Source organism: Vanellus vanellus (genome assembly GCF_965231255.1).
Source record: "Vanellus vanellus genome assembly, chromosome: 6".
NCBI lineage: Eukaryota > Metazoa > Chordata > Aves > Charadriiformes > Charadriidae > Vanellus > Vanellus vanellus.
The window spans coordinates 113,149-140,388 of record NC_138911.1 but is presented as its reverse complement, the minus strand read 5'-3'; the positions used below and the strand labels follow the sequence as shown (position 1 = coordinate 140,388).

At 59.9% G+C, this 27,240-nt stretch overlaps 4 protein-coding genes and 1 long non-coding RNA gene across 5 annotated transcripts; 4 read left to right on the top strand and 1 right to left on the bottom strand.

Annotated features, from left to right (window-relative positions):
• Window positions 1–723: 723 nt before the first annotated feature.
• LOC309673914 (interferon-induced transmembrane protein 3-like) lies at window positions 724–2,601 on the top strand (the record flags this gene model as incomplete). The annotated part of the gene is made up of 2 exons (XM_082485796.1): window positions 724–936; window positions 1,857–2,601. 2 exons carry the CDS (start codon window positions 724–726, stop codon window positions 2,022–2,024), a joined length of 381 nt encoding a protein of 126 aa, XP_082341922.1. The 3' UTR covers window positions 2,025–2,601.
• A 494-nt stretch (window positions 2,602–3,095) lies between these two features.
• On the top strand, window positions 3,096–4,436 carry LOC309673915 (interferon-induced transmembrane protein 5-like). The gene is made up of 2 exons (XM_082485797.1): window positions 3,096–3,299; window positions 4,017–4,436. The coding sequence occupies exons 1-2, from the start codon at window positions 3,111–3,113 to the stop codon at window positions 4,167–4,169; spliced, it is 342 nt and encodes a 113-aa protein (XP_082341923.1). The 5' UTR covers window positions 3,096–3,110; the 3' UTR covers window positions 4,170–4,436.
• An 828-nt stretch (window positions 4,437–5,264) lies between these two features.
• Window positions 5,265–6,365, top strand: LOC309673797 (interferon-induced transmembrane protein 5-like; the record flags this gene model as incomplete). The annotated part of the gene is made up of 2 exons (XM_082485667.1): window positions 5,265–5,469; window positions 6,147–6,365. Exons 1-2 carry the CDS (start codon window positions 5,293–5,295, stop codon window positions 6,363–6,365), a joined length of 396 nt encoding a protein of 131 aa, XP_082341793.1. The 5' UTR covers window positions 5,265–5,292.
• Window positions 6,366–8,664: 2,299 nt separating this feature from the next.
• Window positions 8,665–19,717, bottom strand: PGGHG (protein-glucosylgalactosylhydroxylysine glucosidase). Its single transcript, XM_082485608.1, has 13 exons — window positions 19,288–19,717; window positions 18,543–18,753; window positions 17,550–17,985; window positions 16,331–16,450; window positions 15,996–16,127; window positions 15,556–15,667; window positions 14,243–14,315; window positions 13,600–13,736; window positions 12,704–12,837; window positions 12,336–12,431; window positions 11,741–11,838; window positions 8,926–9,140; window positions 8,665–8,833 (listed from the first exon to the last, which is right to left on the bottom strand). Exons 1-13 carry the CDS (start codon window positions 19,682–19,684, stop codon window positions 8,769–8,771), a joined length of 2,226 nt encoding a protein of 741 aa, XP_082341734.1. The 5' UTR covers window positions 19,685–19,717; the 3' UTR covers window positions 8,665–8,768.
• A 5,034-nt stretch (window positions 19,718–24,751) lies between these two features.
• LOC309673396 lies at window positions 24,752–26,342 on the top strand. Its single transcript, XR_014269309.1, has 2 exons — window positions 24,752–24,907; window positions 26,117–26,342. It is a non-coding gene; the product is annotated as an uncharacterized lncRNA (long non-coding RNA).
• The last annotated feature ends 898 nt before the right edge of the window (window positions 26,343–27,240 follow it).

The following is a 27,240-nucleotide window of genomic DNA, read 5'->3' as shown; positions in this document are numbered from 1 at the left end:
CCAAACCCCACGTAGTTTGTAGCTCTGTGCCTTGGTGTGTTTGGGGGTTTTTTTGACTCAGATGGTTTTTACCTCCCCGCTGCTTTCTGGAAGCTTTCTTCTTTCTTTTTCCACCCCTCGACCTTTTTTTGGCAGCCACGAGACCTCATCACGGCTGCAGGACCTCGGCATGGGTGCCGAAACCAAAGGTGGGAGAAAACCCTCAAAACCCAACGGTTGGGTGACCCCCACCGCTGCCGCTGGCTTTAGCCTCCGCGGATGGGGACCGAGCCCTGGGTGGTGGTTTGCAGCTGGGGAGTGGCTTTCAGGGGAGTGGGGGGCTGCCCCCCAACTTGTGGCACGTCCCTGCTGTCCTCCCGTGCCCCGTGTCCCCGCTGCCACCGAGTAACGCCATCGGCGCGGCTCTGCCCAGGGCAGAAATCGCTTATCAGCCCAAGAGGGCAAACAGCAGAGAGGAACAAGTGAGGCGCTCGCCCCGCGGCATCGCCCGACCCCTGGGCACCCCCCTCCGCCTGCACCCCCAGACCATGCCCGGGGCTGGGGCTGTCCCCCCCGCCTGGCCCGCAGCCCCCAGCCCGCCCGGGGAGCCCACCCGGCCCCGACGCCCGGTCCCGAGAGACCCTATGGCGGGCACTGCGCAGCGCCAGGCGGGGTGGCCCCACCCCGGCAAACCCGTCCTCTCGCCTATAACTAGCCCCGGCGCCTCACTGGCACCGGGCTGCTATGGAGAACTACCCCCAGTCCGTCAGCATCAATATGCAGCCCCACGGCTGGAACAGGGCAGGTGACCCGGCCACCGCTTTCAGCCCCCCCCCCTCTTTTGTCCGGCTGGAGCCCACCCCCAGTCCCAAGGACTTTGTGCTCTGGTCTTTCTTCAATGCCATGTTCTGCAACCCCTTCTGCCTGGGCTTCATCGCGCTCGTCTTCTCCATTAAGGTGAGGGGAAAGTCACCCCCATCCCACCACCCCCCTGCCCGGCTCGGAGGTCCTGCCTGCCCCCACGCCAGGGCTCCCTAAGCCCGTCTCTGCCTGTCCCGTCTTGTTCCACCGCATCCCACCCTGTCCCATCTTGTCCCACCCCACCGCATCCTGTCCCATCCTGTCCCACCCTGCCCCGGCTTGCCCCAAACCGCCCCGGCCTCCCCTTGCTCCCCATCCTTTCCCCCTGGAGACGCTCCCCCGCTCCCTCCTGCCACGTCCAGCCCCACACCCAACGTCCCCAGCAAAGCCACCCTTCGAGGGCCGCCCGGCCTCCTTTGGTGTGTCGGGAAAGACTCAAGAGAGCCCCAAACCGTCTCCCGCCGGCTCCCAGCTCCCTCCCGCAGCGCTCCCGAAACCCCGGCGAGGTTTCGCTCCTGCCCGAGAAAAGGCGCAGCTGCTCTCTGCCCCGTTCGCCTTTATTACCTTGAAAGTGAATAATTTTTAATGGGTGCCCTGATAACCGTAGAGACACGCGTCAGCATCGGCCGGCACTGCGGGAAGTGCCACATGGATGGTCCCGACTGGACCCCCCCTCTTCTGCACAGCCTCCCCCGCCGTGCTGCTGCCCCGGCCCCCCCAAAGGGGACTGGGCAGCGCGTTGCCGAGCGTAACGGCTTTTAATAAGCCATTAAGAAAGCACTTTTAGGCTGCCGTGAGCTCCGTTTCTGCCGCTGGGTTGGGTTTCTCGGGTTCTGCTGCTGCCGTTGGGTTGGGTTTCTCGGGGTTGTGGCAGAGCCCGGTGGACCCTGGTCCCAGGCTCCGGCAAGGCCAGCTGCTCGAGGGCTAGGGGGACCGGGATGTCCTCTTGGCCCATTGCCACTGCCACCGCCGCCTCCGGCTCGTGCCATTTCACCGCTCATTTCCTTCTCCCACAGTCCAGAGACAGGACAGTCGCCCAGGACCCAGCAGCTGCCAGCAGCCACGCACAGACGGCCAAATACCTGAACATCGCCGCGCTCTGCCTGGGCATCGTGGGTACCATCATCGGTATCGTGGTGCTGGTTATGTACTATGACATCTTGTGGGCGAGCGTCCACCTCTAACCCCGTCCCACCGCGGAGCAGTGGCACCGGGGCCTCGTTTTTCCTTCCCCTACGTCCCGCTCATCCAAAGCCCACCTCGTCTCTCTCGTGGGGGAGACATGCGGCTCCCATGGGACCTTTCTCCCCACTCCCACCAGAGAAGGGGGTGACCCCAGGCATGGTGCACCCTGACTGAGGGGACCCTCTTCAGCAGGAACACATGGGATGAACTCGCAGCAAATAAAGCTCCTGCCCTACTCTTCTCCTTGGAAATGTCGTACTTTGGGGTTTTGGGAGACATTATTCCCCCCAGGCATCCCCACCTCGGGGGGCCGGGGCCACCCCGTAAGTCAGAGGAGTGGGGAGGCAGGGCTGCGGGAGGGAGCGCAGCAGGGAAAGGGCTCGGGAAGGGGCTGCCGTGTTGGTGCTGTTAGTTAAATACAAACACAACCCCCTCCCCGGGCTTCTGGGGTCTTTAGAGACACCCCCACCCCTCCCGGGCCAATTCCTGTGCTTCCTCCTTCCTGCGTTGGCCACCATCCCTGGTGGCAACGGCCACCGCAGGGAGGGGGCGGCGGGGCTCTGCAGCCCCTGCCGAGGAGCCCGGGGCTCAGCGGCGGGGCTGGGGGGGTCCCACCTTGCCTTGCACCCCCCTGCCCTTCCTTTCAGCTCCACGAACCCCCCCGCCAAACCCACACGCCTCCTGCCCCACCGCGGTGCCGCCTCCCCACCCCTCGCTGCCAAGAGGGGCGCCTCCCCAAAGGGGACATTGGCCTTTTGAGACCCCCAAGCCCCCTTTGCGCCCCCCCCAAGACCCCTCGGAGTCCCCAAAGCCGCCCCGCACCATCAGCCAGCTTACGCCGAGGGGGGGCACAGGGGACACGGGCGACCTTGCCCCGGGTGGCGGTGCCACCCACCGGGGAGGGGGCTGAGCCCCGGGGCTGTCCCGTCGGGGGTGTCCGTCGGGCCGCTCCGCCCGCGCTGGGGGGCCCCGGGCGGGCGCTGGGGGCGGTGCGGGGCCGGTCCCCCCCCCCGGGCGGGTTCGCTTTCATTTCCCCGGCGCTCCCTCCCGCGCTCCCTCCCTCCCTCCCTCCCTCCCTCCCGGCCATGAAGCCGCGGCAGACGGAGGTGTCGTTGCCGCTGCAGCCCCCCGGGGGGCGGGGGTCGACCCCCGCCGCCGACCCCCAGGGGCAGCCCCGGGACTACGTGGTGTGGTCCCTCTTCAACGTCCTGCTGGGCTACGCCCTCGCCTACCTGGGCTGCCTCTGCTTCCCCGCGCTCATCTTCTCCATCAAGGTGAGGGGGGCGGCGGGCCGGGACCCCCCCGCCCCCGCCCCCGCCCCCGCTCCCGCTCCCCCCCCCCCGCTCCAGCCCGGCTCCGTCCCCTCGAACCCGACCCCCCCCCTCCCCCGCAACCAGCTCCTCCCGGGACCCCCCGAAACAGCCCAGCCCGGGCCCCAGAGACAACCCGCCCCGGGACCCCCCTGCCCAGCCCCCTCCGGCGCCGCCCCCTCCCTGAGACACCCCCCCCGATCCGCCCCCGCCCGATCCCGACCCTCCCCCGCCCGGGATCCACCGTCCCCCCCGCCCGGGACCCCCCGACCCGGTCTGATCCGAACCTTTCCCTCCCGTCGGGACCCCCCCGATCCTGTGTCCCCCCCGACCCAGCCCTCTCCGACACCCCCCCGCGTCCCCCGATGCTCCCCCCCCCCCCTCCCCGTCCCGCCCCAGACCCTTCTCCCGCCCCGGGACCCCCAGATCCGGTCTCCCATCCCAGACCCCCCTGCCCTGGGAACCCCCGATCCGGTGTCCCCCCATCCAGTCCCGTCCCCCCCGACCCATATACCCCCCCCCCGGGAACCGGGACTGTGGGTGGGGGGAGCGGGCAGTGCCCGGTGGCTTCACTCCCAGCCCCGGGACGATGTGTCCCTGAGGTCCCACCACCACCTTGCCCGGCCCGGGCCGGGCCCCCAGTTGTGCCCCCCCCACTGAGGCCCCCACTTGTCCCCACAGGCCCGCGACTGCAAGGTGCTGGGGGACCTGGAGGGCGCCCGGCGGTATGGCACCCGTGCCAAGGTGTTGAACATCATCTTCTCCCTGCTGCTGGTCGCCGCCGTGTTGACCATCATCACCGCCATCATCATCATCATGTCCCAACCCACCTGACCGCCACACGGCCACCGACCTGCTTGCTGCCACCCCGGGGGGGTGCTTCTCCTCCCCCCGCTGCCCCTCTCCTCCTCGTCCTCCTCCTCCTCCCAAAATGTCCCCACTTTGGGCGCATGGAAGTGGATGGGTGGGCCAGGCTGGGACGCGGGGGACAGCCTCCCTCTTTTCTCTGCCCGCGCGCCTCGGCAGGGAGCTGCTGGGCTTCCTGGGTGCTGTGACACATGTATAGGTCACTGTCGCCACAAATAAAGCTCGTCCTGCCAAACCCCCCTCGCCTGTCGCCTTATTCACAGTAGGGAAGGAGAAGAGGGTCCTTGCACATCTTTGGGGCAGCTTCCTCCTCCTCCTCCTCCTCCTCCTCCTCCTCCTCCTCCTCCTCTTCCTCCTCCTCCTCCTCCTCTTCTGCTGGCTCCATGGTGGTCTGCCGTGGTGCAGAGCGCTTCCAGCCCAGATCCCAGATAAGTTTCTTCCCAAAACCTTAGGCACGGCAGAAAAATTACACAACAAAAAAATCTCTGTGTTTTTCTGGCACTACACAGCCCATCCCGCCACGCAGCCCCATCTCCTCCCACTTCCAGGGCACCCTGTAGAAGTCGCTCTTCCACGTTTCAGTATTAAGTTCCCATTTAAGGCATCCGGTGGCCCAAACGCGCTGCGAACGAGGGGTCTTCCCAGCCAAGCCCACCCGGAGGGACTGGGCTGACGCTACGGGTGCGAGCCAGCGCAGCGAGAGATGCGGGCACCGCGGGCCCGTCTCCTATGGGCCCCTCGGGGTGAGGGTCACTTGGTTTCAAAGTCCCCCCACAGTTCCATCCCGACGGTCCTCCCCGAGCGCTCAGCCTCTCCCTCGGTGGCGCTGGAGCCGTCTGTGCTCCTCATCACGGGAGGAAGGCTGGATATAAAAAGCCCGTAGCCTCGCAAACCCGAGATTGTTTCTCCTAGCTCCCGGCCAAGCCTTTCTGATAACCACAGCCCGGGGAGGGCTGTAATTTCTTGGGTTTATATATAGAGGAGACAAGGCTGTGCCATAGACAAGGACTATATAAAGGGGCCGCCCTGCCCCGCTCCCCCAGCCAGGCTGGTGGAGCAGGAGAGCCGCGGGGTGCCCCTCTCCGTGGCCATGGACACCTCCTACCCACGGGAGGACTACCTGCCCGCGCCGTCCCACAAGCGAGAGCCGTCTCCCACCGGCCTTGTCTCCCCACCGCCCCGCGACCACCTCGTCTGGTCCATCTTCAACACCATCTACATGAACTTCTGCTGTCTGGGCTTCGTGGCACTCGCCTTCTCTGTCAAGGTATGGCGCCGAGTGGGGACGGGAGGCTGACTGCGCCGGGTCGTCTGGGAGCCCTCCCCACGCTGACCCCAAGGGACGGACTTCCCGAGGAGGTGTGGAACATCTGAAGTAACTAGCAGGGGGGGCTGGGGCGGGGGCGAGAGCCCAACACCTTCATGAGGCTGGCTGCAGGTGACACCATCCCAGGGTAAAGCCCCCCCACTTGTCCTGCCACCTATTAATGAGGCTGTGAGACCCCCCCCAGATAACCACAGCCTCCTGCCACCACCAGAGGACCAACTGGTGCTTCCTAGGAGGTGCTGGGGGGCTGGGATGCCCCTGGCCCCTCCATGTGCCCTCAGTCAGGAGCAGCTCCAGCTGGACTGGACCAGGGGGGAGAGATGGGGGTAAGCGAGGTCTGGAGCCTGCGAGGCTCCAAAAGAAGCAGGAGAGAAATCCCAGTGGTGAAGAGAGTGGGGCCAGCGGGGAGCAACGGTGTGCGGAGCCGCCGGGCAGCCTGGGATGGATGGAGAGCCGCCCTCTCAGCCGGTGGGGAGCTGGTCGGCGGCGCGGCACTGCCCGGGGACAAAATCGCGGGCTGGGAGGGCGCCGAGGACACGTCGCCGGGCTGGGGGGAGGCGCGGGGAGGGAGCCGCGGGCAGCCCGGGCGCTGCTGCCCCGTCTCTCGGCTGTTGCAGGCGCGGGACCGGAAAGTGGCCGGGGACGTGGAAGCCGCTCGGCGCTTCAGCTCCAAGGCCAGGTGCTACAACGTCCTGGCCACGGCCGGGAGCGTGGTGCTGCCGCTGCTGCTGGCCGCCCTGGTCATCACGGGCGTCATCCACCTCTCCAAGCTCGCCCAGGAGTCCGTCGGCTTCTTCACCTACCAGTTCAGCCCGAGCGACGAGGCAGACAAGTGACCGGTGGGCGAAGGGCTTGCAGAAACTCCTTCGCACTGCTGGTGGCCCCGCCAGAAAGACCACTGGTCCAGCGTAACCCAGCCACCACTCGGCCCTGCCACCCGGGGCCGTGTCCGCAAGCTTTTGTGCCACTGGGCAGCGCGTGGCCGGGGGGAGACAGCCCACACCTCCGCATCTCCCCTCACCCTCCCCGACTGGTCCAGCACCCCCCGCCCCGCGGTGCCCGACCCCGGCTCCCAGCCACGCTTCTTGGGGCAGCTCGATTGTTTTTGGTTACCTTGTTTGTTTGTTTGTTTTTTAACTCCCTTTATCCTGTGTGGAGCACAGCATCCCTCCAGCCCCGGTGATCACTATTTAAATCATTAAATCATTTCACACATTGCGAGTCTTCTGTGTGCGTGTGTGTAGAGCAGGGGGGGTGCTAAATGGACGATATAAATATGGCTTTCTTTGCTCTGAACGTGCTCTTTGCGTCCAGGAGAAGGGACAATCTCTGCGACCCTTAGAGCCACCAGCCTAAAACCCATCGGGGCCTCACCTGCGACTGGGGAGGGGGAAGGAGCAGAGAAGTTTCTTGGCCCCACGGGGACACCCTCAAGCAGATGAGATGTCACCCCCTCCACTGGGAGGCTGAGACCTGCAAACTCGTTGCAGGAAAGCAGAAGTCCCCCGGCAGGTCCCCGGGTGAGGACAGAAGGGATAAGCACGGGACAAAATCCCACTGCTTTGTGCTACCCCCCCGTTGCCCTCCCCGCGTTAGAGCCGGCTCATTTCGGCAGCTGGACTAAAAGGATCCCTTTTGGGGGGAGGAATGGGTGACGACACACACTGACACCCCTTTTAGTGCCACCTGAACCCTGGCGTAGAGCCGGGCTTTATCCCCAGCCCCCCCCAAAGCCGAATCCAGCCGCAGCCCACGGGGCCGTTACGGGGACCGAGGGGACCGTCGTCCTGCCCCGCTGCCGAGAACTGCCGCTAATTAGGGGTTGGGTGACTTTAGAGGAGGCCTGACGGGGAGCCAGGGTAATTATAAGGCGGGGGAGCCGCTTTGCCTCCCTCCCTAAGCGTTCCCACATGCTGCCGCCAGCGGGGAGCGGCCGCAGGGCTTTTTATAAACTCCGCGGGACTCAGCCGAGATTCCTGGGGTTGGTTTGGAGAGGGGCAGGGAACGCCGTCGCCACCCCCTCGCCCTGACCCACGGCTGGGAAACGGGGCACCACGGCCCCCCCGGGAAGGGGGTGCCGGAGGGGAGGGTGCCGCCAGGGGCGGAGGGGGGTGTTGGGGGTATCATGCCCCCCCCCCACTTTTGCACCTCTACACCAGCCTGGCCGTTGCCCTCCCTCGGGGCTTTCTAGGACACTGGCAATGCCCTCAGCAAACGCGCCGCACGTCTTTGCTCGCCCCGAAGCTGCGCAGCTGGAGGAGAGCTCTGCTCAGAGCCCAGAAAAACACCGCACTTGTCATCATCGGACATAACGTTAAGGATAACTGATGCCTGGGCTTCCTACAGCCCTTCAAACGACAACTTACCAGGGCTTTGCCTCCAACACTGCTCGCCAAGAGAGATGGTGATGTAGATAAGGGGTTAAAAAAGCGATAAGGGCGTTATACGCCAAATAACTCGAAAGAAAAGGAGCTGGGCGCTGCCCAAACGGGGATAGAATGCTTTTGGCTGAGTGCTTTGTGACTCATGTTAGTGCCAAAACAACGCTCAGCTCCAGCCCTGCTGGTGTCCACCCCACCACGCGGCCCCGGCAGGGTCTGGCGTTCGGGGGGGCCGCGGCGTTCAGGGGTCCCGGCTGCTCGGCGCAGGGAAACCCCAGAAGCCGCTGCGGCCGAGGGATCCTCCTCGATGTGCTCTCTGCAGAGCGGGAGCGACGTGGTGACGCGGTGGCGGCTGAGCCTCCGCGGCCCCTCCAGTCCCCCGGGGAGACGGCGAGGACCACACCGGGACGTGCTGGAGGAGCCGGCAGCCAGCGCACGGCCGGGCTGGGCTAAATCCAGATTTATCGGCTAGGGGCATCCTTACCGATGCAGATGTTCAGAGCATAAACGAGTCACGGGTGTTTAGAAAACTCATGTAAAACAGATTTTGTCTCCTCTGCTAAGCGAGGGATGTTGAAGGCACGGGACGGGCGCCGGGGGGCTCAGTGCCCCCCCAGCACAGACAAGGATGCTCAGCGTCACTCGGGGAGCTGCTGCCACCCCCGCCGTGGGGAGACCCCCGAGCCCACCACCCCCCGCGGGGCCACACAGACAGACAGACAGCGCACACAGTCCCGTGGGGGCAAAGGGTTTAATGGCACAGCCTGGGCCCCCCACCTTTACCTTCCCCCTCTGCCGACAGCCGCTCTGCAACTTCTTTCTGCCGCTTCAGCGGGTAAAACCCAGATCAGCCGAGGTCTAACGCGTCTCGGTGGGTGACCTCTGAATCCAGCCGGCTGCCATGGGGAAAGAGACGCTCTGCCCTACAATAAGAACCAACCTGCATGAGATATATGGGAATGTTTTTTCCCCAAACTGTACCTTAGGCAGCGGGCCCAGGCGCTGACACCGGTACCTCCGCGCAGGGGAAACCGCTGCCCCGACGCCTCCAGCACAGCTTCCAGGGGAGACGCCGGAGGGTCCCGGGGGGACTCGGTCACTTCGATCCTGATCTCTCCTTTGGTGATGGTGAACTTCAGTTTGTTGCCGAAGTAGGAGATGCCGGTGACTTCCACCCTGTGGATGTCATCGGGAACGGCGGGGTCAAAGCGGAGGCTGGCCTTCGTGATCCTGCAACGGTGGGAGCAGGTCAGCGGTGGGGGCAAGGGGCGGCCCCAAAACAAAGCAGCTCTGCGGGGTCGGCCCCCTCCCCAGACGGCACAGCCTCGGCCACCCCAGAGCCCTCTCCCCTCACTCCGCGCATCCGTGGGCAGAAAGAGTCCTCAGTGTCTCCCAAGGATCTCCAGGCAAATCCCGCACACGCCAGTGAAGCACCTGCTGAAGAGCTACTTGGGCCGTGATTTCACAGCCCGGCAGTCCTGTTCCCCTTCCAGCTCCTCCGCTGGGGTCTGTCGTTTCCGTTAGGTTGCTTTGGTGCTGGTTTTAGGGGGAGTTAATAAAAAAGAAGAGGCAACACTTTTTTTTTCCTTCTGAGGCAGCTGAGTTCCCCGCTCCGGTGCAGCTCCAGCAGCGGCAGTGCTGGCAAAACCCGGGGAATGCCGCGCTCGGAGAAGGGGAGGGGAAGAGGGTGCAGGAAAGAGCAGAGGTGGCCATGGACACCAGGTGGGAATTGCCGTTGGAATCTGGTCACATGAACCTACGGGTGCAGGCTTCCATGTGCTGGAACTAAACTCCAGCCGTGTGAGGAGCTCAGGAGACGGCCGTAGCTGGGATTTTTAGGATGCAAGTTCAGCTTCGGCCAAAAGACCCGTCAGCCTCTGTTCTCGCCCACCATCGCCTTGAAAGCTATACTACGCTGGTGAGGAGGCAGCGGGAGCTCACCTCACGCCTGGTGGAGATGCTCCTGGAAGAGCTGCTCAGTTGAATCACAAGACGTGCCTGACCACTAGCACTACCCCTCACCCCTGAAATTTGCCATCTCAACCGAGATGCGTCGGCACAGCTTGGTTTTTGCTTTCCCTCCGGGCTGTGACCGAAGCGGGTCAGCGAGGCGACCTTCAGAAACGCACATCAGCTCCCGCTCCCCCCAGTTTGAAGGGCTTTAAACTCAGCACCGCTATCTGTGGTCCTTCACCAGAAGACAGAAACCAAGCAAACAGCTTGAATCCCTTCTCCCAGCCCTTACCAAAAGTCGAACAGCGCCCGTTTGTGTGTTTTGGCTTTGGATGAAAAAAGACGCTGTTATCTCCTACTCAAATCTTGACACATAAGAACTCTTGGCCATCACCTCCGCTCTGTTGAGAGGGCTCAACGGGCTGGAGAGGGCTCGAGAGAGGCTCAAGAGACTGGAGAGCCCCAGCGGCAGGCCACCGCGCTCGCTGGGGCCCGTGGCTCACAACGGGCAAGGCAAGAGCCCGGCCTCGAGGGCTACAGAGATGTCATCTCAACATCTGGGGAAATCTGGCTGGAGCCCCAGAGCCTGTGGCTTGAGCCTGTGCCGAGAGGGGCCCAACCTGACACACAGACAGCATCTGAAGACCTTCAAGCTTCACAAAACCTGAGATTACGGTTTTCAGCTGGGAACACGGTAGCTCACACCCAGCTCCACCAAGAAACTGGTGGGTTTCTCAGCAGTTTCTGGCCACACACAGAGCGTAAAAACACATAGTTAGTGCTAGAAGAGTTTGCTGAAAATCAGAAGGCATGTCAGCTTGATCCAGCCTCAGTGAAACTAAGAATACGCTCCAGAGACTGTTGCTTCAGGGTAGAAACCACCAGGCTGCTTTGGATATGAGACACAGCTTTGAAATTATATGAACAGCTTAATGTTTTTTCTAAGATATTTGAACGCTGCGGCGCTGCCAGCTGAGCGCTTCCTGCCCCAGCGGCTGGCGGAGCCACGTGTGCGCAGGCGGCAGAGGGCTTCGGAGGGGCTGCAGAACGCCTTTCCGTGCCACGTCCAAAGGAGATGGGGTGTTACAGCTAAGCCTGAGGACAAACTTAGGGAATGACATCTAGCTTCCCAAACGGGCAACTAACTCAGCGAGTGACCCGGAGAGGCTCTCTCACCTGTTCCAAATCTGTTTCCAGTGTTTAAAGTGGGAATAGGCCTACGGCAGCTGAGCCTGGTGGTAGAGGACTGGGGTCTCCAGCTACGAAAGTCCCCTTAGAAAGACCACAGCGCGCAGTCTTGTATTTGCCTGCAAGGTGACTGTATGGACTTTCTCTTCAATTAGTTAACCAAAACGCCAATGTGATTGGTGGATCACAGTCTCTAAGCTTCATCCACATGTAGTGAAGAACCCAAAGCTACAACCACCTGTGGAGTGGGCAGGTCTGGATGTGTTTGATACACAGACATCAAAACGATACAGGCTACCCACAATCCTGAGACCATACAGAGATGTCCCTCCTCCCTGAAGGTGTCAACTAGTGTTGAAGAGCTCAGTGCCGGCCCAGCTTTGACTCCTTTTGAAGCCAACGGCTTCCAACACTGACTTAGCTGGAGGAAAAATGGACCCAAGCTTCCCACTTCTGGAAACTCCACCCTGTTTTCCACCAGCGGCTAACTGTCCCCAGTACCCACAGTTCACCTGGGATTGTTGATGTTCCTGTTTGTTCGTTACCTGATGGGAGCTCTGCAGGGTGTTCTGGATGCTGCAAGTTCCTTTCCTTTTCGTGAGTAAAAACACGTTGCTTCAGCTAAACAGTAAAGTTTCAAGTGACATGTAGTTGCTTAGAAATGAAATGAGACGTAACACGGGCCTTACCTGAACCCTGTGTAGCCAAAGAGGACGGCTTGCAAGAATCCACCCATCCCTGTCAAGAAGTTCACAGCTCCTGACCCATCCGAGTTCTCCACCCAGATCTGCTCCAGCAAGAGAGAGAAGTGACTCAGCAGCTGCATTGGGACTCTTCGTACAGTTACGTGGGTTTGAATATGCTTATCATCGCCACTGTCGCTTATCTGGGGTGTTGCAACGACCATGCCCTGCTGCCCATGCTGGCATGAGGCGGTGTATGGGCTCGGATGGGCCTCTAAGTACCACCATCTCCATTCCCTTCCCCATCCCCGGCAGGCAGGAGGAAGCCTGGGGTGAGCATGACCCTCACCTGTGGCGTTGTGTTGCCTGGTAGGAAGCGGGTGCCTCCGTACGGCTCTTTGGAAGCACGCAGAGAAGAGGCAGAGTGTGCAGCTGCCTAGCTCAGTGTGACCATAGCCCAATAACCTAGTGACCACGAGTACAGTCAGCACAGGCTCCAGGCCAAGGGACGTCTCCCAGTGTGATGGGACCTACTTGGGAACGGGCAAGAGAGAACCAAGAGGCGTTTGTCCCAGGGAAGCAGCCACGCCGCGCAGCTAACCTTGAAGGGCTCCGTGATGTTGCTGAAACACTTGTTCAGTTGGCTCTGGGCTCTCTGCACCTCCTTTAGCTCCAGCCAGCCCACCGCAAACATGCTCTGCCGGAGAGAAAGCCCTCCTTTCACCAGCTGCCGTCTCAGCCGGGGGTGACAATGCGGCACAACCTTCAGACCGACACCACAGCTGTCACCCTTCCGACCCAGCGTGGACACCTCCAGCCCACGTCTCTAGCTCGGCGCTGACCATCCACGTCCCCTCAAAGTAGCTCTGACAAATCGTGCCCGTTGATGGGGTTGGCAGTGACTAACTCAGATGGAAACAACCACCCCATGGGTGAGTCCCACCTCAGGCTTTGCCCCTCTCTCCTTACCCAGGTCATGGCTGGCCCGTCCAGCTCAGTGACGGGTTCGTACATCTCCAGGTCGTTTCTCCGGACTTCAGGGCTCATGGGGTGCATCAGCGGGAACCCAAGTAAGACGACATCAGCTTGTTTCACGGGCTCACCTGGGGAAGGCAGTCAGGCAGCCCGCGTACGCCAGCTGGGAATAACCGGCAGACCGATTGTCTATTTACTCATACGGGGAACAAACCTGACTCACACGGAATCATAAATTTAGACCAACAAACACCACATCAACAGGGCAAGGCAGCGGAACTGCAGGCAGGACAACTCGTCGCTGCTTTGCTAAAGGCAGACCAGAACGGCAGCCTACGGTTTGCCGAGGCAGGACCCCGGCACAGCCCCAGCACGACGGCACCCAGGCGGGTGTCACCTAAACTTCAGGTGCAAAGACCCCGCACACCCTGCCCCTAACTGTGGGAAAGGGGACACTAAACTGGGTGTGCATGCCCACCTGAACCAGCCCCTTCACCTCCAGAGGGCCAGGGGTTGCTGGAAGGGCAACGCATGGCACTTGACCTCGGAAAGGTAGACCTAACTGCTTGCTATGAACCCGTCGCTGACACGTCATCTGCAACCCAGTACTAAAAGACTCTTCCTACTCTCATTGTTCCCAAATTTCCTAATTTTATGACCCCACTAATGAGAAACGATCCACCAAGAGGCAAAAAAGACGTCGCCAAGCCAGGCTCTCCACCCCTGCAACCCAAATGCTGCACTTGGAGAGCAATGCCACAGGTTTTTACTTCAGCCAACCATTCAGCCGCTGTTCCTGTCTTTGAACCAGTCAGAGTCCCCACCACTTGCGGGCTTACAAAGAATGAACAGTGGCCAACTCAAAGGTCTGCTGCTGCCTCTCCCCTCACCTGGGCTGTAACCATCGTACTCGGGGTGATATTTCTTCTCCGCATCAAAGGGCACTTTGACTTTCTTGGCATAGTCCACCCACTCCTCTGGCACTGGGATCGAGAAGTCCCGAGCGATGTCAGCTGCAAAATTTAAGCTGAAAAGAGGCGAGGAACAACGCTTCGTGTCAGGCATAAGGTGCACGTGACCCCCTCAGAGAGTGGAAGAGAAGAAAGGGAACAGAAAAAACTAATTGAGCCATAACTGCAAAGAAACAGCTGTTCTGAAAGAACATGGGTCAAAGTTTAAGCTTGGGGTAGCAGCTCTCATTGCTGGCGGTGGGAGTCGGTTCCTCTGGCCTTAGCTGTCTCCAGCTGGCTAATTGTACAGACATCTCACAAACCGCAGGGAGAGAAACCCTCCTGTGAAGTGAAATCCCCCTCAGCCTCATGTGGACACCCGAAGCAGGTCAGATGAGCGGCCGTGGGACCACCTACTTCTTTGGGCTGGCTGTGAAGGGAGGCACAGGAGAGCTCAGGCGGAGGCGTGTGGGGAGAGGAAAGGTGTACCCCACGCGGGAGCCCCGCCGCCTCCTACCGCCGCCAGATTGTGCCGGGCAGAAAAGCGAGATGGGCCGGTGGCGCAACAAGGCACGTGCGTTACCTCCGCTGGGCCACGGCGTTGGTGTAAACGGAGTTATCAACCTGGTAGTGATGCTCATCGGGGGGCATGACACCTGGAGGAAGAGGAAGGGGACACTTCGCACCGCGGCCAACCCCAGGTTCGGCGTGGCTTTGCGCCCCTCCTCAGGGAAGCGGCACGAGAAAGGGAACCCCTCCGGCTGCAGTGACGCCTGCCCATGCGGAGAGGTGCTGCCTCTCGGCTTCTGGCAGGACCCCGCAGCAATCTCGGAGCAACGCTCAGCAGAGGAGAACATAAGTGGTGCTTGTTGTGAAGGAGAAACAACCCGGCTTACAGCTTTGGCTGATGGGCAGCAGATACCTTAACCTGAGGGCACCTCCCTGGCTTCACAGGCAAGGTGACCTTCGAGTCATTAATTCTTTCAAGTCACTCAATCAAGCTGAGCAAGTCATTAAACCTTTCCCTAGCTACAGGCTCAGCTCCTTCCTTTGCTGCTTTCGTGCAGATTGTCCCCAGAGGAGAGACGGCCATTTCCCAAGAGAAACGTGAAAATAGACATTTAAACACGTGACTCCTTTAGGAGCACCGGGGGTGTCTCCGAGGATCCTCGCGCCACGAGCCAGCCTGCTGCAACCCAACCCCAGGGGGTCTTCTAGCCCAGATCACCCTGGTTGCTTCGAGACCCCTTTGCTCTAGCCCAGCCTTCTCCTCCAGACCCTCCTCCCACAAACACCTCTCCTTCACTTTGCGTTTTCTTCCTCAGGGTGCCCTTTCAGCAGCAGCCCGTCAGCGGTAACTCGCACTCGTTAACAGAAGGCGCTTCAGCAGGATCGCTGCCTGCGGAGCCAGCCGTTGCCCTGCCGGACATATCAGCGGCTGTACTTGTTCGGCACCAACAGCACCAGATGTCCTTCAAGGGGTTAAACTCCTGCAGGCTGCTGGGGCTCTTGAACTCAGGGCTCTTAGAGAAGACTTAGGAAAGTCCTTCCTCTCCAAAGCCCTCGCACTCTGTTTTCTGCGTGCCACCAGTCACAGCAGCACATCTGAAGGCATCCACGTGTGTGGCACCAGCTTGTGCCACCATGGACGGAGACATTTAGAGGTGTCCTATGAGTGGCAAGGGGCTGAGAGAAAAAACAACCGATACTGTGGCGCTTGAAAAGAGCGGAGCCTCTTGTCCCATGTTTGCATGGACACAAACGCTATCTGTGAGATATTCCGGAGGGCAGGAGCCTGAGAGCCGGAGCCCTCCTGTCCAGGTCTGGCTGGAGGGGCTCCGAGCCCCTGCGGGGAAACCCCCTCCCAACAAACAGGTCTGGCAGTTGCAGAAGTACCTTTGATGTGGTAGCACTGCTCCTCCTCGCTCCACACCATCCTGCTGCACCAGTACTGAGCCACGGCGCCCACCAGCTCCCAGCCTCCGTCCTCCCTGAACAGCTTCTGGTCCTGGAGGGAGCCAAAGCCAGAGAGAAACAGGGACGTGAGGGAGAGCCAACCAGACCCAAACTCAGCAGGAGGACAGGAGCTCTGAGGAGATGGATGTAGCAGGAGAAAGGGTCAGAAAACTGGCCTGGATTGAGCCAACAGGATGCAGAGCCGCCCCCGAGGAGCAAGGACAGAAGAGGCAGGGCTGGAGCAGGGACCCCGAGGTGCTACCAGCAATTCTGACAGGAGCAGACAACAGCAGAGTTTCTCTGGGAAGGGACAGTGACAGTCACCAGACGCCCTGCAGGCCTTGCCACTGGGCCATCCAGGTGGCACACACTCCCTTTACCTGTGTGGTGCAATAATACTGCTCAAAGGCCATCAAAACGTCTCCAGTGACATGGATTTCTTGGGCTCCATAGATGTCCTCAGGGCAGACTTCCTGGCCAGTGGCTGCACTCTCCCACGGGAACTTAGCACCCTGCCAGGAGAAGACATCCATGAGGCAGCTGAGCACAACATCTTGAGATGTTCTCTCTCCCTGGTCCGCCACCTGCGGGCAGTGCCCCCTGCTCACAGCCCCTGGCTAAAGCTAGAGCCAGCGAGGAAGAGCAAAGCCCAGATGTCCTCCTGGGTGACAGCAGCTGGGTTGCATTGCCCTCAGCCCAACGTCTCGGTCCCCACCTTGTAGCCTTGCTCCTGCGCGTTGCGTAAGGCTCCTTCCAGCGTGCGAATCCGGTACTCCAGGATGGCTCGAGCAGCTTCGGGATAAAACAGCAGAATGTTCGGGAACATCCAGGTGTCCTGGAAACATCCAAAAGCAGGGCAAGGTGGTGGGATTGGCAGGTGGGGCACCCAAATGCTCCCACCAGTTGCACCCTTCAAGTCCGCCCCCATCCCAAATGCTCTGACTGTGATTTTGCTACGACTTAAAGGTGCTGTCCTGTGGGGTCTTTAAATTGATAAACCCACGAGGGACCGTTTTTGCCCACACCTGCTACTCTCTGCTCATCACCCAGCTGGTATCTCACTCGGATGCTCTCAGCAGGACCTCCCATCACACAAGAGAAGGGAGGCAGGAGTTCTCCAAAGCCAGAGGCTCTGGGGAAGGTCAAAGCCAGACACATCGCCAGGAAGAAAGCACACGAGGCCCACAGGGCCAAAAAAGCCCTTGCCCACTGAGAGGCCAGGCGGGTTCAGCACAGGAGCCTCAACACCATCCAGCAGCGTCTCCAGCTCACGCCACGCGATGGTCGTTCCCCTGCGGAGCTGTGCAGCCGTTCGGCTGTGGCTGCTCCGAGAGCAGACCTGCGCCTCTGGCTGGGGCAAAGCCGCCCGGCCCAGCCGGCTCGCTGAGCACACGCCGAACCTACGTCTAAAAGCTGCACTTGCCCATCACAGAAAACATTTCTGGTTTTGCAACGGCTCAGGCACAATAGGGCTCGCTGGTGCCACCGAAGCTGGGAGGAGAAGGGCAGGTTCCAGCTTGCTTTGGTTTAAACAGCTAGAAGTCGGTGGCCGTGCTCTCCGCTAGTCGCTGAAGGTCCCTTGGGCGAGCAGCCTGAACTCTCCCAGCCCGGACCTCGGCCGGGGGATGGGGCTGCCCCACGGAGGGGTCCCTCCTGCCCCTCGCCCCCGCTGGCTACGCAGCGGCCCCAGGCGTCTCCCTTCGGCTTTGGCAACTGGCTTTTGAGCCAGAGGACAACCCGGACAAGCAACTCCAGGGATCGAGCCGGGTGTGGGTAGCTGACAGGAAAGGAGCAGGGGATGCTCCCCAACGAGTGGCTGGTGCCAAGGTACCCCCCGACCTGGGGGTGGGGAGGGGGACTCCCAGCAGCCTCCTGCTGAGTCTCCTCCACGCCGTGAACCCCCCCCGTTCCCAGCTAGCATGGCCTCCACCCACCTGGTCCCAGAAGACGTGCCCCCAGTAGTCCTCGCCTCGAGTGCCGTTGGACAAGCCACCAGGGCTGATGCCGTGGAAGAGGAAGCCCGGGTTCCCCGGGGGGGGGATGGCGCTCAGCAGGTAATAGAGGCACCCATACAGGGCCTGTCTCAAAGGCAGAGGTCCATCCAGGTCTACGCAGCATCCCCGCCACAGCCTGGCCCACGCGTGGGTGTGGGAGGAGTGCAGGGACCCCTCAGCCATGAGCGTCATCCCTTCGCTGTAGCTCCTCTTCACCTCCTCTTCGCTCTCGGCCACAGCCGTCAGGAACTCCCAGCATCGCTCCCGCTCCTCCCCACGCAGCGTCAAGGCTTGTGGCACGGGGGTCCAGAGCATGTGGACTGTGGGACGGGGTCCCCCCTCCACCTCGGGAACCAGCGTCTTCCCATAGACATAGCTGGGGGAGACAGCAAGCAACGGAGAAAGGGAGAGCGGAGCAGGTGGGACTCCACGCGCATCCGCCCACGCAGAGGGGACCTCCCCCAGCAGCTGGGTACCGGGCTCCCGTTCCCGCCGAGGATGGAAGCTCCCTGTCCCCTCGCTCCAGCTCAGCTGCTGTCCCACCCCAAAGCACGGGAGACTGAAATTCGTTACGACTGGTCCCCAGTCCCAGCAAGACATTCTTAGAGGTCACCTCCTCACAACTCACTGTCTTCCCCAAACTCACTTCTCTGTAATCACATCTAGTCCCTGTGGCCTTCGTTGCTCTTTTACACATCAGTGTAAGTAATAATTCTGGCGTTGCAACTGCTAAAAGTGTTCCTATACTTAATTTTGGGGTTTCTATATACCTGCCGGGAAGAAGCAGGTTTGCGCAAGCCTCCATGCCGCTCACCATTCCAGTCTAGCTCTGGCCTTACTTTTGCAATGTATTTCCTACCGGTGGGCAGGGCAGCGAGCAACAGCCCCCGAAGGAGGTGGCTGGGGCAAGGTCCCTCTGCCACCCAAACTCACTGTGCTCCCTGGAAGCCTGGCCCTTGCTTCAGGTCCAAGTCCTGGCTCTTCGGCACAAAAGGGGTGTGGAGCTGCACCGTGATGGGTCGGGTGGTGTGAGCGGAGCGCCGGATGGTGATGCTGAAGGCCATCAAGTGGACGAGGGAATGGTGAGCGTAGATCTGATGGGTGGCTGTATAGTCGGTTGACTGAAGCACGTGGCTGAAGGTTCCTGTAAGCACAGCGAGAGCCACCGGCCTTTAGAACCATCGGGTCCCGATGCTCTACCCCAGACTCCCATTTCTGCCCTATCTACTGGTTCCCACTGGCAAAGAAACTGCCTTTCCCAGGTCCAGATCCAACCGCAGCTTTTGACCGCACGCCACTGTTAACACTGAACCTGGCCAAGCCCCTGCGGAATGGTTTGTGCTATAAAACCTTTTAACAGGCTTCAGGATTAACCAGTGTTTGCCGAGCCTGGCTCAGCATGGGTGGAGATACAGTCTGAAAAGCGCTCTTATTTTCACAAGAAAGGGGAGTTTTCCGCTTGCTCCAACACAACTTCAGAAGAACACCACCCTACAGGTGAACAGAGAATGGGGAGAAGAAAGATGCGACCTTGTGGAAGAGGCAACACAGGTAAAGAGACTTTTAACTCCTAGAAGAGGGTCACCAGCAGTTAGAGGGAAAGAGATGGGTACCCAAGATGAAGATCTGACCGGAGGCCGCAGGACAGGGAGATCCCTGCCCGAGCTCTGCTGTTTACCTGTCCGGGTATTCAAGGTGAAGGTCTCAGCCAGGCTGTCCGCACCCGGCACCGTCATCCTGACGTTGATGGGGCTGGGGACGTCGGCACGGTGCGTGTCTCCCACCGCCCCGTTGTAGACGCCGTTGACATGGAGGATGTCCCGGTACACCCTGGTGCCCAGGTAAGCGTTGGTGACCGTAGCCAGCAGCCGTGGGTCGGAGGGCAGAGAAGCGGAGGTGAACACGGCGGGGTCTTCTGTGCCATCAGCCATTTTCACCGACCCAAGCTGCAGAGCAACAACGGCTGAGTCAGGGGCGAGGGTTGGCTGGAGAGGGTCGGGTGGGCTGAGCGTGGCTGTGTGGGACGCCAGCCGAAAGCGAGGGCTGTAAACCGCTCCTCCCTGAGGTCTCTCCATTTCTTCTAGTCTCTCCTCTGATGACCACCAGAGGTTTCTTCCACCCCAGCTCTCCTCCACCCAGGCTCGTTTCCCCCTTCGCAGCTTCCCTTCGCTCCCTCTTGGCTCCAGCCGTCTCCCCGCCAAGGCTCCCCCGGCTCCCCACACCTCACCCACCCCTCGGCTTTGTCCCTTCCCCAATTTCCCCCCCCTTCCTCTTCTGCTGCCCTCTCCATAACAGGATCTCACCGCTTTTGCCAATACAACACAACCGCCTTCCTCTTCTCCCTCCTCTTCCTCCCAACGCTATTCCATGACGCTATTACACACCCTTCTGCAGCCGCCCATCTCCCAGCTCACCGGACCCCCGTCCTCCCCCTCCCCCTCGCATCTCTGGCTCAGCCTCAGGTACTGCCTTGCTGGGGTAGGAGCTTCTTATTTAATTGAGAGAAAGATATATATATAAAATATATATATTTATATATAATATATAAACATATATATAAATATCTGTTAAGGATATAGACACATATCAACAGCACCTTACAAAAGGGAGCTGTAGCTGGTGCCTGGCGATGCTGAGCATCCGGGTAATACAGAAACGGTAAAGCAGTCCCCAAAATCCCTCCCCACCGGCCACCAGCAGCTCTCGGGGATGGCTCAGTTTCCTCGCACCAGGCAGTGCCCGAGATTGAATTGTGGGAAAAATCCTCCTCCTGCTTCCAGGAAAGTTAGAAGTGCCCAAAGAGAAGGGACGTGGGGAGCAGGAGGTCAGCTCTTGCCTTTGGTCGGGGCTGAGCGTGAGCTGTGGCCGTGCCAGCAGAAGCCGCTGTGGTGGGGCTCCCATGCAGGGAAGGACGGAAGTTACCCAGCTGAGAAAGAAGGAAGGAAATAACTTTTTTTTTCCCCCCTCCTTAAAAAAAAATAAATAAATAAAATAAATATCGGCATGCAGGTATTCACCCGGATGAGCTCATCGCCCACAGCGGGGAGCACAGATGTCCCGGGGCTGCCCTGTGCTCCAGGGAAGGAGGAACTGAGAGAGGAAAACCAGTGTATAATGATTTATTGTCTAACAGCCGCTGGAGCAATGCAGCAACGGCCCCGGTGCAGAGCTGCGGCCACTCTCCGACCACAGTGGCACACACAGCTCTGCATGTGACAACCGCCCTTTGTCCCCGGCTGCGCTGTGGCCGTTTTCCCCACCTGCCTTTGGAGAGAAGGGATCCCGGCGCCAGCTCTGGCAGCTTTTCCCGGCTCCGCTCCTCTGCCCCGCCACAGCACCCTTTCCCGGGCACAGCGCGGGTACCGGCAAGTCCCCTGTCCCGGTGTCCCACACCGCCGGCGCCCGGACCCGCTGCGCCCTGTCCTCCGCACGTCCTCCGAGCATGGCAAAGGCTCGAGCGATCTGTTTCCCTGCAGAGCTTTTTCGGAGCCGGCACAGCTCCTGCTGCCCTACATGAGCCAAAAATTAGATCCTGTAACTGCTGAGTGCAATGGCCAAAGCTGACCCGGCGGCATGCCCTGGCGGGGGAGAGGGCCACGCTTCCACCCCCCATCAGACCCGGCGGGTGTAGGACAGCACAGATGTATTGCGTTACAAACCTGAGCTCAGGGGAAATAAATAGCAAATCATTATGGTTCTACATGGATATTCCCGCGGGATCCCAGAGGTGCCTGCAGCTCACTGGAAGATGGCGGTTCCCAGACCCACCCGCTATGTGACCCTATGTCTCTTCTATCTCAAAGCCTTTCCTGCTCCCTCCCCATCGCCGTGAGCCATCCCCCAGCACGGGGCAGCCCCAGGTTCCCACTCCGACAGCGAGAGCATCCCTGGGGGTCTCCGCTCGGCCCCACCGAGCGCTGCCCACGTCCCCGACGTGCCAGAGGGGCCCCACGGCAGCGCTTCCCCTGTCCTCCCCCGTGCAGCACCTTCGGTCGGCGCAGGGAGCGGCCTGCCGCAGCGGGGAGACGCGCGGTGCGGCCCTCGTGGAGGGGGGGTGGCACAGCCAGATGCCGGGCCTCCGGCCGAGCCCCTGCCCCGGTGCTCAGAGAGGGGGATTATCCTACTGAGCAATCCGGCGCTTACAGGATAGACATTACACATCTGTCCCCCTCTCTGCAAATCCACAGAAAAGCCAATGTCCGACTCGAGCAAAGCTGCCGTCAGCGTTAGGGAAGCAAAAACGCATTTCCCCGCTCCAGCGGCCGTGAAGACGCCCCATCTCTCCACCGGCCGCTGTTTGGGAAGGTGACAGCTCCTCACCACCTCCTCCTGAGCAAGACAGGATGAGTCCCTCCGGATTCAGCCCCAGGGCCACCCCTGCCAGCCCCAAGGAGAAGGGGTATGGCCGTGGGCCGAGTCAGAGGAAGGCAAGGCCGGAGACCGCACTGGAAACCTGCTGTGAGCGTGTAGGGAAGAGAGCGCGGGGCACAGACACAGGCAGTGGCCTTTGTCCTGCCTCCGGGTCCAGCCGTGCTAAACGGGACCAGAGGGAAGGGTTTGCGTGGGCACACACGGTAACGTGTCCTGGAGTGGCCTTCCTGCCAGAAAACACCCAGGGAGGAAGAGGAGGAGAAGCAGGAAGGGTGTCCGGCTTAAGAAAGAGAGTTTCCGCACGCCTTCCTTGCCAAAGCAAGGGGCAGGACGGGTCAGAGCGCTCTGCTGCGTCAGCTGCTCCGCGCCCTCTGCTCACCACCTCCCCGGGTCCACCAGGAGCGCAGCCGGAGGGGCGACGCTCGGCCCGGCGGAGCACTGGACCAGCGCCGCTGCCGCCGGCACCGGAGAGAAGCCTTGGAGAAAGCCCAAGGAGCAGTGGAGGGCAGAGCCCAACCGTGAACGTGTCCTCCCGGCTCTACTCCTCCCGTATTCACAGACCTAAACTCATCACTGGCCACAGCAAGTCTAACTTAGTCTTGTCTTTAATCTGAGTGACCAGCAGCCGGCCCAGGCGCGGGCTGAGCCCAGGGCAGAGGCAGGTGGCTCCAAAAGGGAGCGGCGGCAGCCACCAGCGCCTGCATGAGGAGCACCGCGCTGCCCCTGCCGGCACCTGCTCTGCTCCTCCGCTTTATCAGAAGAATATTGAAGTATCATTTTTCAGAACAGCCCTGTCTCACAGCAAGCCAAAACTTCCTCAAACTCTGCCGTAGCGTTTTCAAAGGCGCCGATCTTGCCGTGACTAGAATGGAAGGTTTCTGAAGGTTTTTTCTTTTTTTTTTTCCCCTTATTCATCTGCACAGTATGACTTTCTCCTGGATGAGTCAGGGCACACACAAGTTTCTCTAAGAATATCAGGGGAAACCCATTAACCACATCTGTCCTCTGCCACCAACTGTTTCTCCAGCTTCTCAAGGATTCCTTCCTCCCCAACGAGATTATTCTCCCACAGTTCACAGAAAACACAACTGAGCCTTCCGCAGCTGCCCCGGGCCAGCGTGGCCTCTCTCGCTCTCCCCCCTAGTAGCCCCAGCAATGCTCCTCAGGCTTTTGCCATGCAGCAGAAGGTTGGTCTACCCGAGCCAGAGAAGGTTTCCAGGCAGGTTTTGAGGAAGGGACCGAGGCTCGGGAACGCTCCCCCTCCCTCACACCCTAAAACACCAACCACGCGAGGGGATTGGAGCTGCCTGCTCCGGTGTGGCCGCACGCCGTGGCTCTTGGCTGACAGGTCCTTCTTTATCAGTTGGTCTGGACTAACATAACCAGAGCTAGAACCGCCCACGGCAGTTGGGGCAAGATCGGGAGGGAGACAGTTGCTGCCTGGATGCTTCTTCATGACAAGAAGGAGAAAGCGGAGCAGCTCCCGGCGACACACACGGGTCAGTACTTCTGTCACTGAAAGCAGCATGAAGAGGCACAGCAGAACAGGGGTTTGCTGTAGAAGTTCAGCTAAGGGGGAAGTAAATAAGAGATGTCATCTGGGGGGGAGGTGTCCTGGAGGTCACTCGTTCCTTTCTCCTGTCTTACAGAGGCAGATGTGCTGTGAAACAGCTCAGAAGAAAAAATCTTCACTGTCGGAGGCTCTGCCCCCCCCAGCTCTGTGTCTGCTGCAGAGAGATCACTGCCCATCAGCCGGTTGGGAAGAGGCTGTGGGGAGCCGGGAACCGACGGGAAATCCTTTGGAAAGCCAGCTGCAAGCAGCAGATGCAAGGTAAGAGGATTCTGTTACTGCTTTTAAATTTCAGCAGTCATCCTTCGTCAACAAAGGTGTGCGTGACAGGCCTCGGGGCGCCCAGCACATCGGGAGGTTTTTAAGGTAAAAACCTGCACCTTCCCGAGACAGTTGTTCTGGGAAAGGAGCGCTGACCTTCCAGAGACAGGACCCAACCGGCAAACTTTCTGCAGAGCTGCTTATAAGGGAGAGAAGCAGAAAGCTGGGTTATTCAGCAAAGCAGGCACGTGTCGAAGTTGGAAGGGCACCGCTCCTCCCACTGATGGGCATCCACACCTCAGCGGAACGAGACGCAGGCTCAAGGCTTTCGGCCGCTTCTGCGCTCAGGTCGAGGCAAGTTGGAAGATGCTTTTGGAAATCCCAGCCTGGCAGCAGACCTGTCGGCACCTTAGAGAGTCCGCAGCTGACAGGCTTTATGGCCATCCACCACCACGTCAGGCAGAGCCTGTGCATACGCGGTTTTGAGCCTATGCACACACTGAGCCGCGAGGGAAGGGGGAGAAGTCATCGCCACAGACAGGACATGCAAGGTCCTGCTCACTGCCATCAGACAGAGAAGATCCGGCATCATGTCTGCAATGGCTTTAAAAAAAAAAAAAAAAAAAGCGCACATATTGTGTTTTGAGTGTCATAAATTTAAAAAAGCCCAAGAGAAGAGGAGGTTTGCTCTCCAGCAGAGCATCACAGAGGTCCCACCTTGCTGGATGGGGACACTGTTTTTGACCTCAGAGGTGTGGGGAGTCGGGTGCTACTGGGAGGAAAAAAAAACAAAACACTTAAGGCAAAAAAAATTAAGTAGCAGGCAATTTGGGAAAATCTTGCCTTTTAAGGGTTTTCCGCTGCCATGCCCCTGGGAGAGCGGCAGGCCCCGTGCCGAGGGGTGGTGGCAGTGGTGACCGGTGACAAGCTGGACAGCTGCAGCCGGCCGCGGGGAGAAGAGCCATACGCTCGCCCTGCCACCGCCATGTGGGGCTTTCCGCGGGGCTCCCGGCTGCTGGCCGCCCTGCTGCGCACCCCCCGCGCCCCCCGGGCACCCATCTCCTCCGGGCCGCCCAAGCACCCGCTCTCTGCTGCTGTGAGTAGCTTCGGGGGGGGGGTGTGTGAAAATAAAGACAAAGGGGGGAGAAGCCATTTGCTCACAGGGGACAGAGGGGGACAACCCACCCCCCCACCCCCCGCATTATAGCCAAATTATTTTGGTTGGGAGTGAAAGCAAAAGGGGAGGGGGGAGAAAAAGGAGGAGCAGCGCGTAGTGGGGGCATGCCCTGCTCCCACGCTGGGGCTCTCGCTTCCATTTTATTTCATCCTTTCAGCCCCTTTTTTAACCTTTGGGGGTTACGGTACCTGCTGAGGGTCCCCTGCAGCACGGGATGGCCCCCGGGGTGGCTGAGCCATGGGGCAGCCTGAGGACCTCAGGGAGGAGGTGGCAGTCCCGAGGCACACCCTGCCAGCACAGGGACAGACCTGGGCCCCGTCCCCCCCTCCCGTGGGACACTCACCCCAAAGCAGGCGTCCCCGTGGGCAAGGACGGGGTCTGCTCTCACCGCAGAGCCGGGGCGCGTACGTCCCTCCATCATTCCTCCCTCTGGGGATGATCCCCACCGCAAGAGCAGCCGCTCGGCCACAGGGACCCTCCCGGGCTGAGTGAAAGGAGCTTGGCAAAAAGGAGCTTTTTGCCAGAAATCCTGGCTGGGTTTCACCTCCAGCCCCCTGCTGCCTTCCCGAGGTCTGCAACAAAGCATTTCAGGAGCCTGGAGGCTCTTTTTCTAGCCAGATTGAAGAAAAAAAGAAAAAAAAGAAAAAAAAAAAAAAGAAATAGAAGCGTCAGTGGAAGGGGTTAAGTGCAGCCCTGGTGCTCCAGAAATAGGAGAGGCTGCTGCGGGTCGCCATTCACACCCCAAAGTCATTTGAAAGTCAGGCACAGCTGCTTTTGGAAGCACCACGAGCCCGAGCCTCGCTGACGACTGAAGGTCACAAGTCACTCTGATTTCCCAGCGAGTATCACAACAGAGAAACACGGAGTGATTGGAACACACCTGGAGAGCAACCAGCCTGGTCCACCACTGGTGGAAATGGCTGTGCTTACCCAAACCTCCCTCCCACAGCTCCCAAGCGTGTCCGTCTGACAGCCACGGGGCTGGAAAGAGCAAGGAGCGCGGACAAGCACGCTTGATCCATTGCATTAGACACAGCACCAGCGTGCCATTGTCCCAGGAGCCCCACATACAACGCGACCATCGCGCGGCCGTCCCACTAATTCTTCTGTTTCTTCTCCCGCCGGCAGGAGCAAGTCATCGCCTTTTCCATGATGTCCGCATGTTTCCTGGTGCCGACAGCCTGGGTCCTGGCACACGTGGAGCACTACAAGAGCAGACCAGAATAAGAAGCAGCAAGAAGAACCTGCATCCCGTTGAGAGCAGAAGTTATGAATGAAGATCAGACCGCAGAACAGAACCTTCACCAGGAAGGAACACTCTGAGTTTGTTCATTAAAATTCACATTAGCATTAAGCATAATGGCTTGTTGGTTTTGCTTCCACCGCGTGCTTGTTTGTAGGGGAATGGGGCTGTAACCCTGCTCTGGTGGAGAGCACGCTGTCCTACAGGCGGTATTCCTTGGGAAGCCTGCACAGCCTCCAGCAGGGACGCTTATTTCCCACTCCAGCTTTTACCTTGCACAGTTGCAGCGCAGCGCGGGGCGGACACCAAGGAACCACTCACAACACCAGCAAGGAAGCAAGAATCAAGTTAAATTCCTAGCAGGAAAATTCTCAAAGGCTGTGTGTGACATGCGAAGCGGTCTGCAGTCTGGGTGCTGTGCATCAGACTCCTTCCTGCATGAAGAACCTCTCCACCCCCCAAATTTGGTTTACACACCAAATTTCCCAAGTTATTTGTGTTAGGGAAGCAGCCAGCCAGCACTTGCTGGCACGCCAGAAGGTTTGGGTACCAAACAATACTTCCAGATACCTTGGAAAGGCCCCAAAACAACTGTCGTAATTCACTTAGACCACGGATCTCCACCCTCACTGCACTGAGCTGCTCAGAGGTTTACAGACAACCCAGCGCTCCCCACAGCGCAAGAGGGCTCTCAAAGGACTCTCGGGAGAAGACTTCAGTGCCATTCCAACAGCAAGCCTGCAGGGTTTTGATAACCACCTAAAGCCACGCGTCAGCTTTGCCGCACGGTTGGCATTCCCTTTACTCCTAACACATCATGACGTGACACTACTAAGGAGACCGCACTTTTTGAAGCCCTTTTCCTGTCCTTAACTGTGAAATAAAGGAAACTTTTCCTGATCAGAATGTTTGTCTCCTCTGCACGCTCTTCCAAAGTCAGTAAAAGCGACATCAGGAACAAGCCTGGGAAGACAAGAACTTGGGAAAGTCACATTGCACAACACGGCAG

Coding starts and splice junctions, on each gene's coding strand:
- PGGHG (XM_082485608.1), bottom strand. CDS start 19,684: ATGGAGAGACCTCAGGGAGGAGCGGTTTACAGCCCTCGCTTTCGGCTG. Junction 11,839..12,335: donor ACATCACGGAGCCCTTCAAG/GTTAGCTGCGCG, acceptor TTGCTGGAGCAG/ATCTGGGTGGAGAACTCGGA. Junction 8,834..8,925: donor GCGGTTTCCCCTGCGCGGAG/GTACCGGTGTCA, acceptor TTCTTATTGTAG/GGCAGAGCGTCTCTTTCCCC.
- LOC309673915 (XM_082485797.1), top strand. CDS start 3,111: ATGAAGCCGCGGCAGACGGAGGTGTCGTTGCCGCTGCAGCCCCCCGGG. Junction 3,300..4,016: donor CGCTCATCTTCTCCATCAAG/GTGAGGGGGGCG, acceptor TTGTCCCCACAG/GCCCGCGACTGCAAGGTGCT.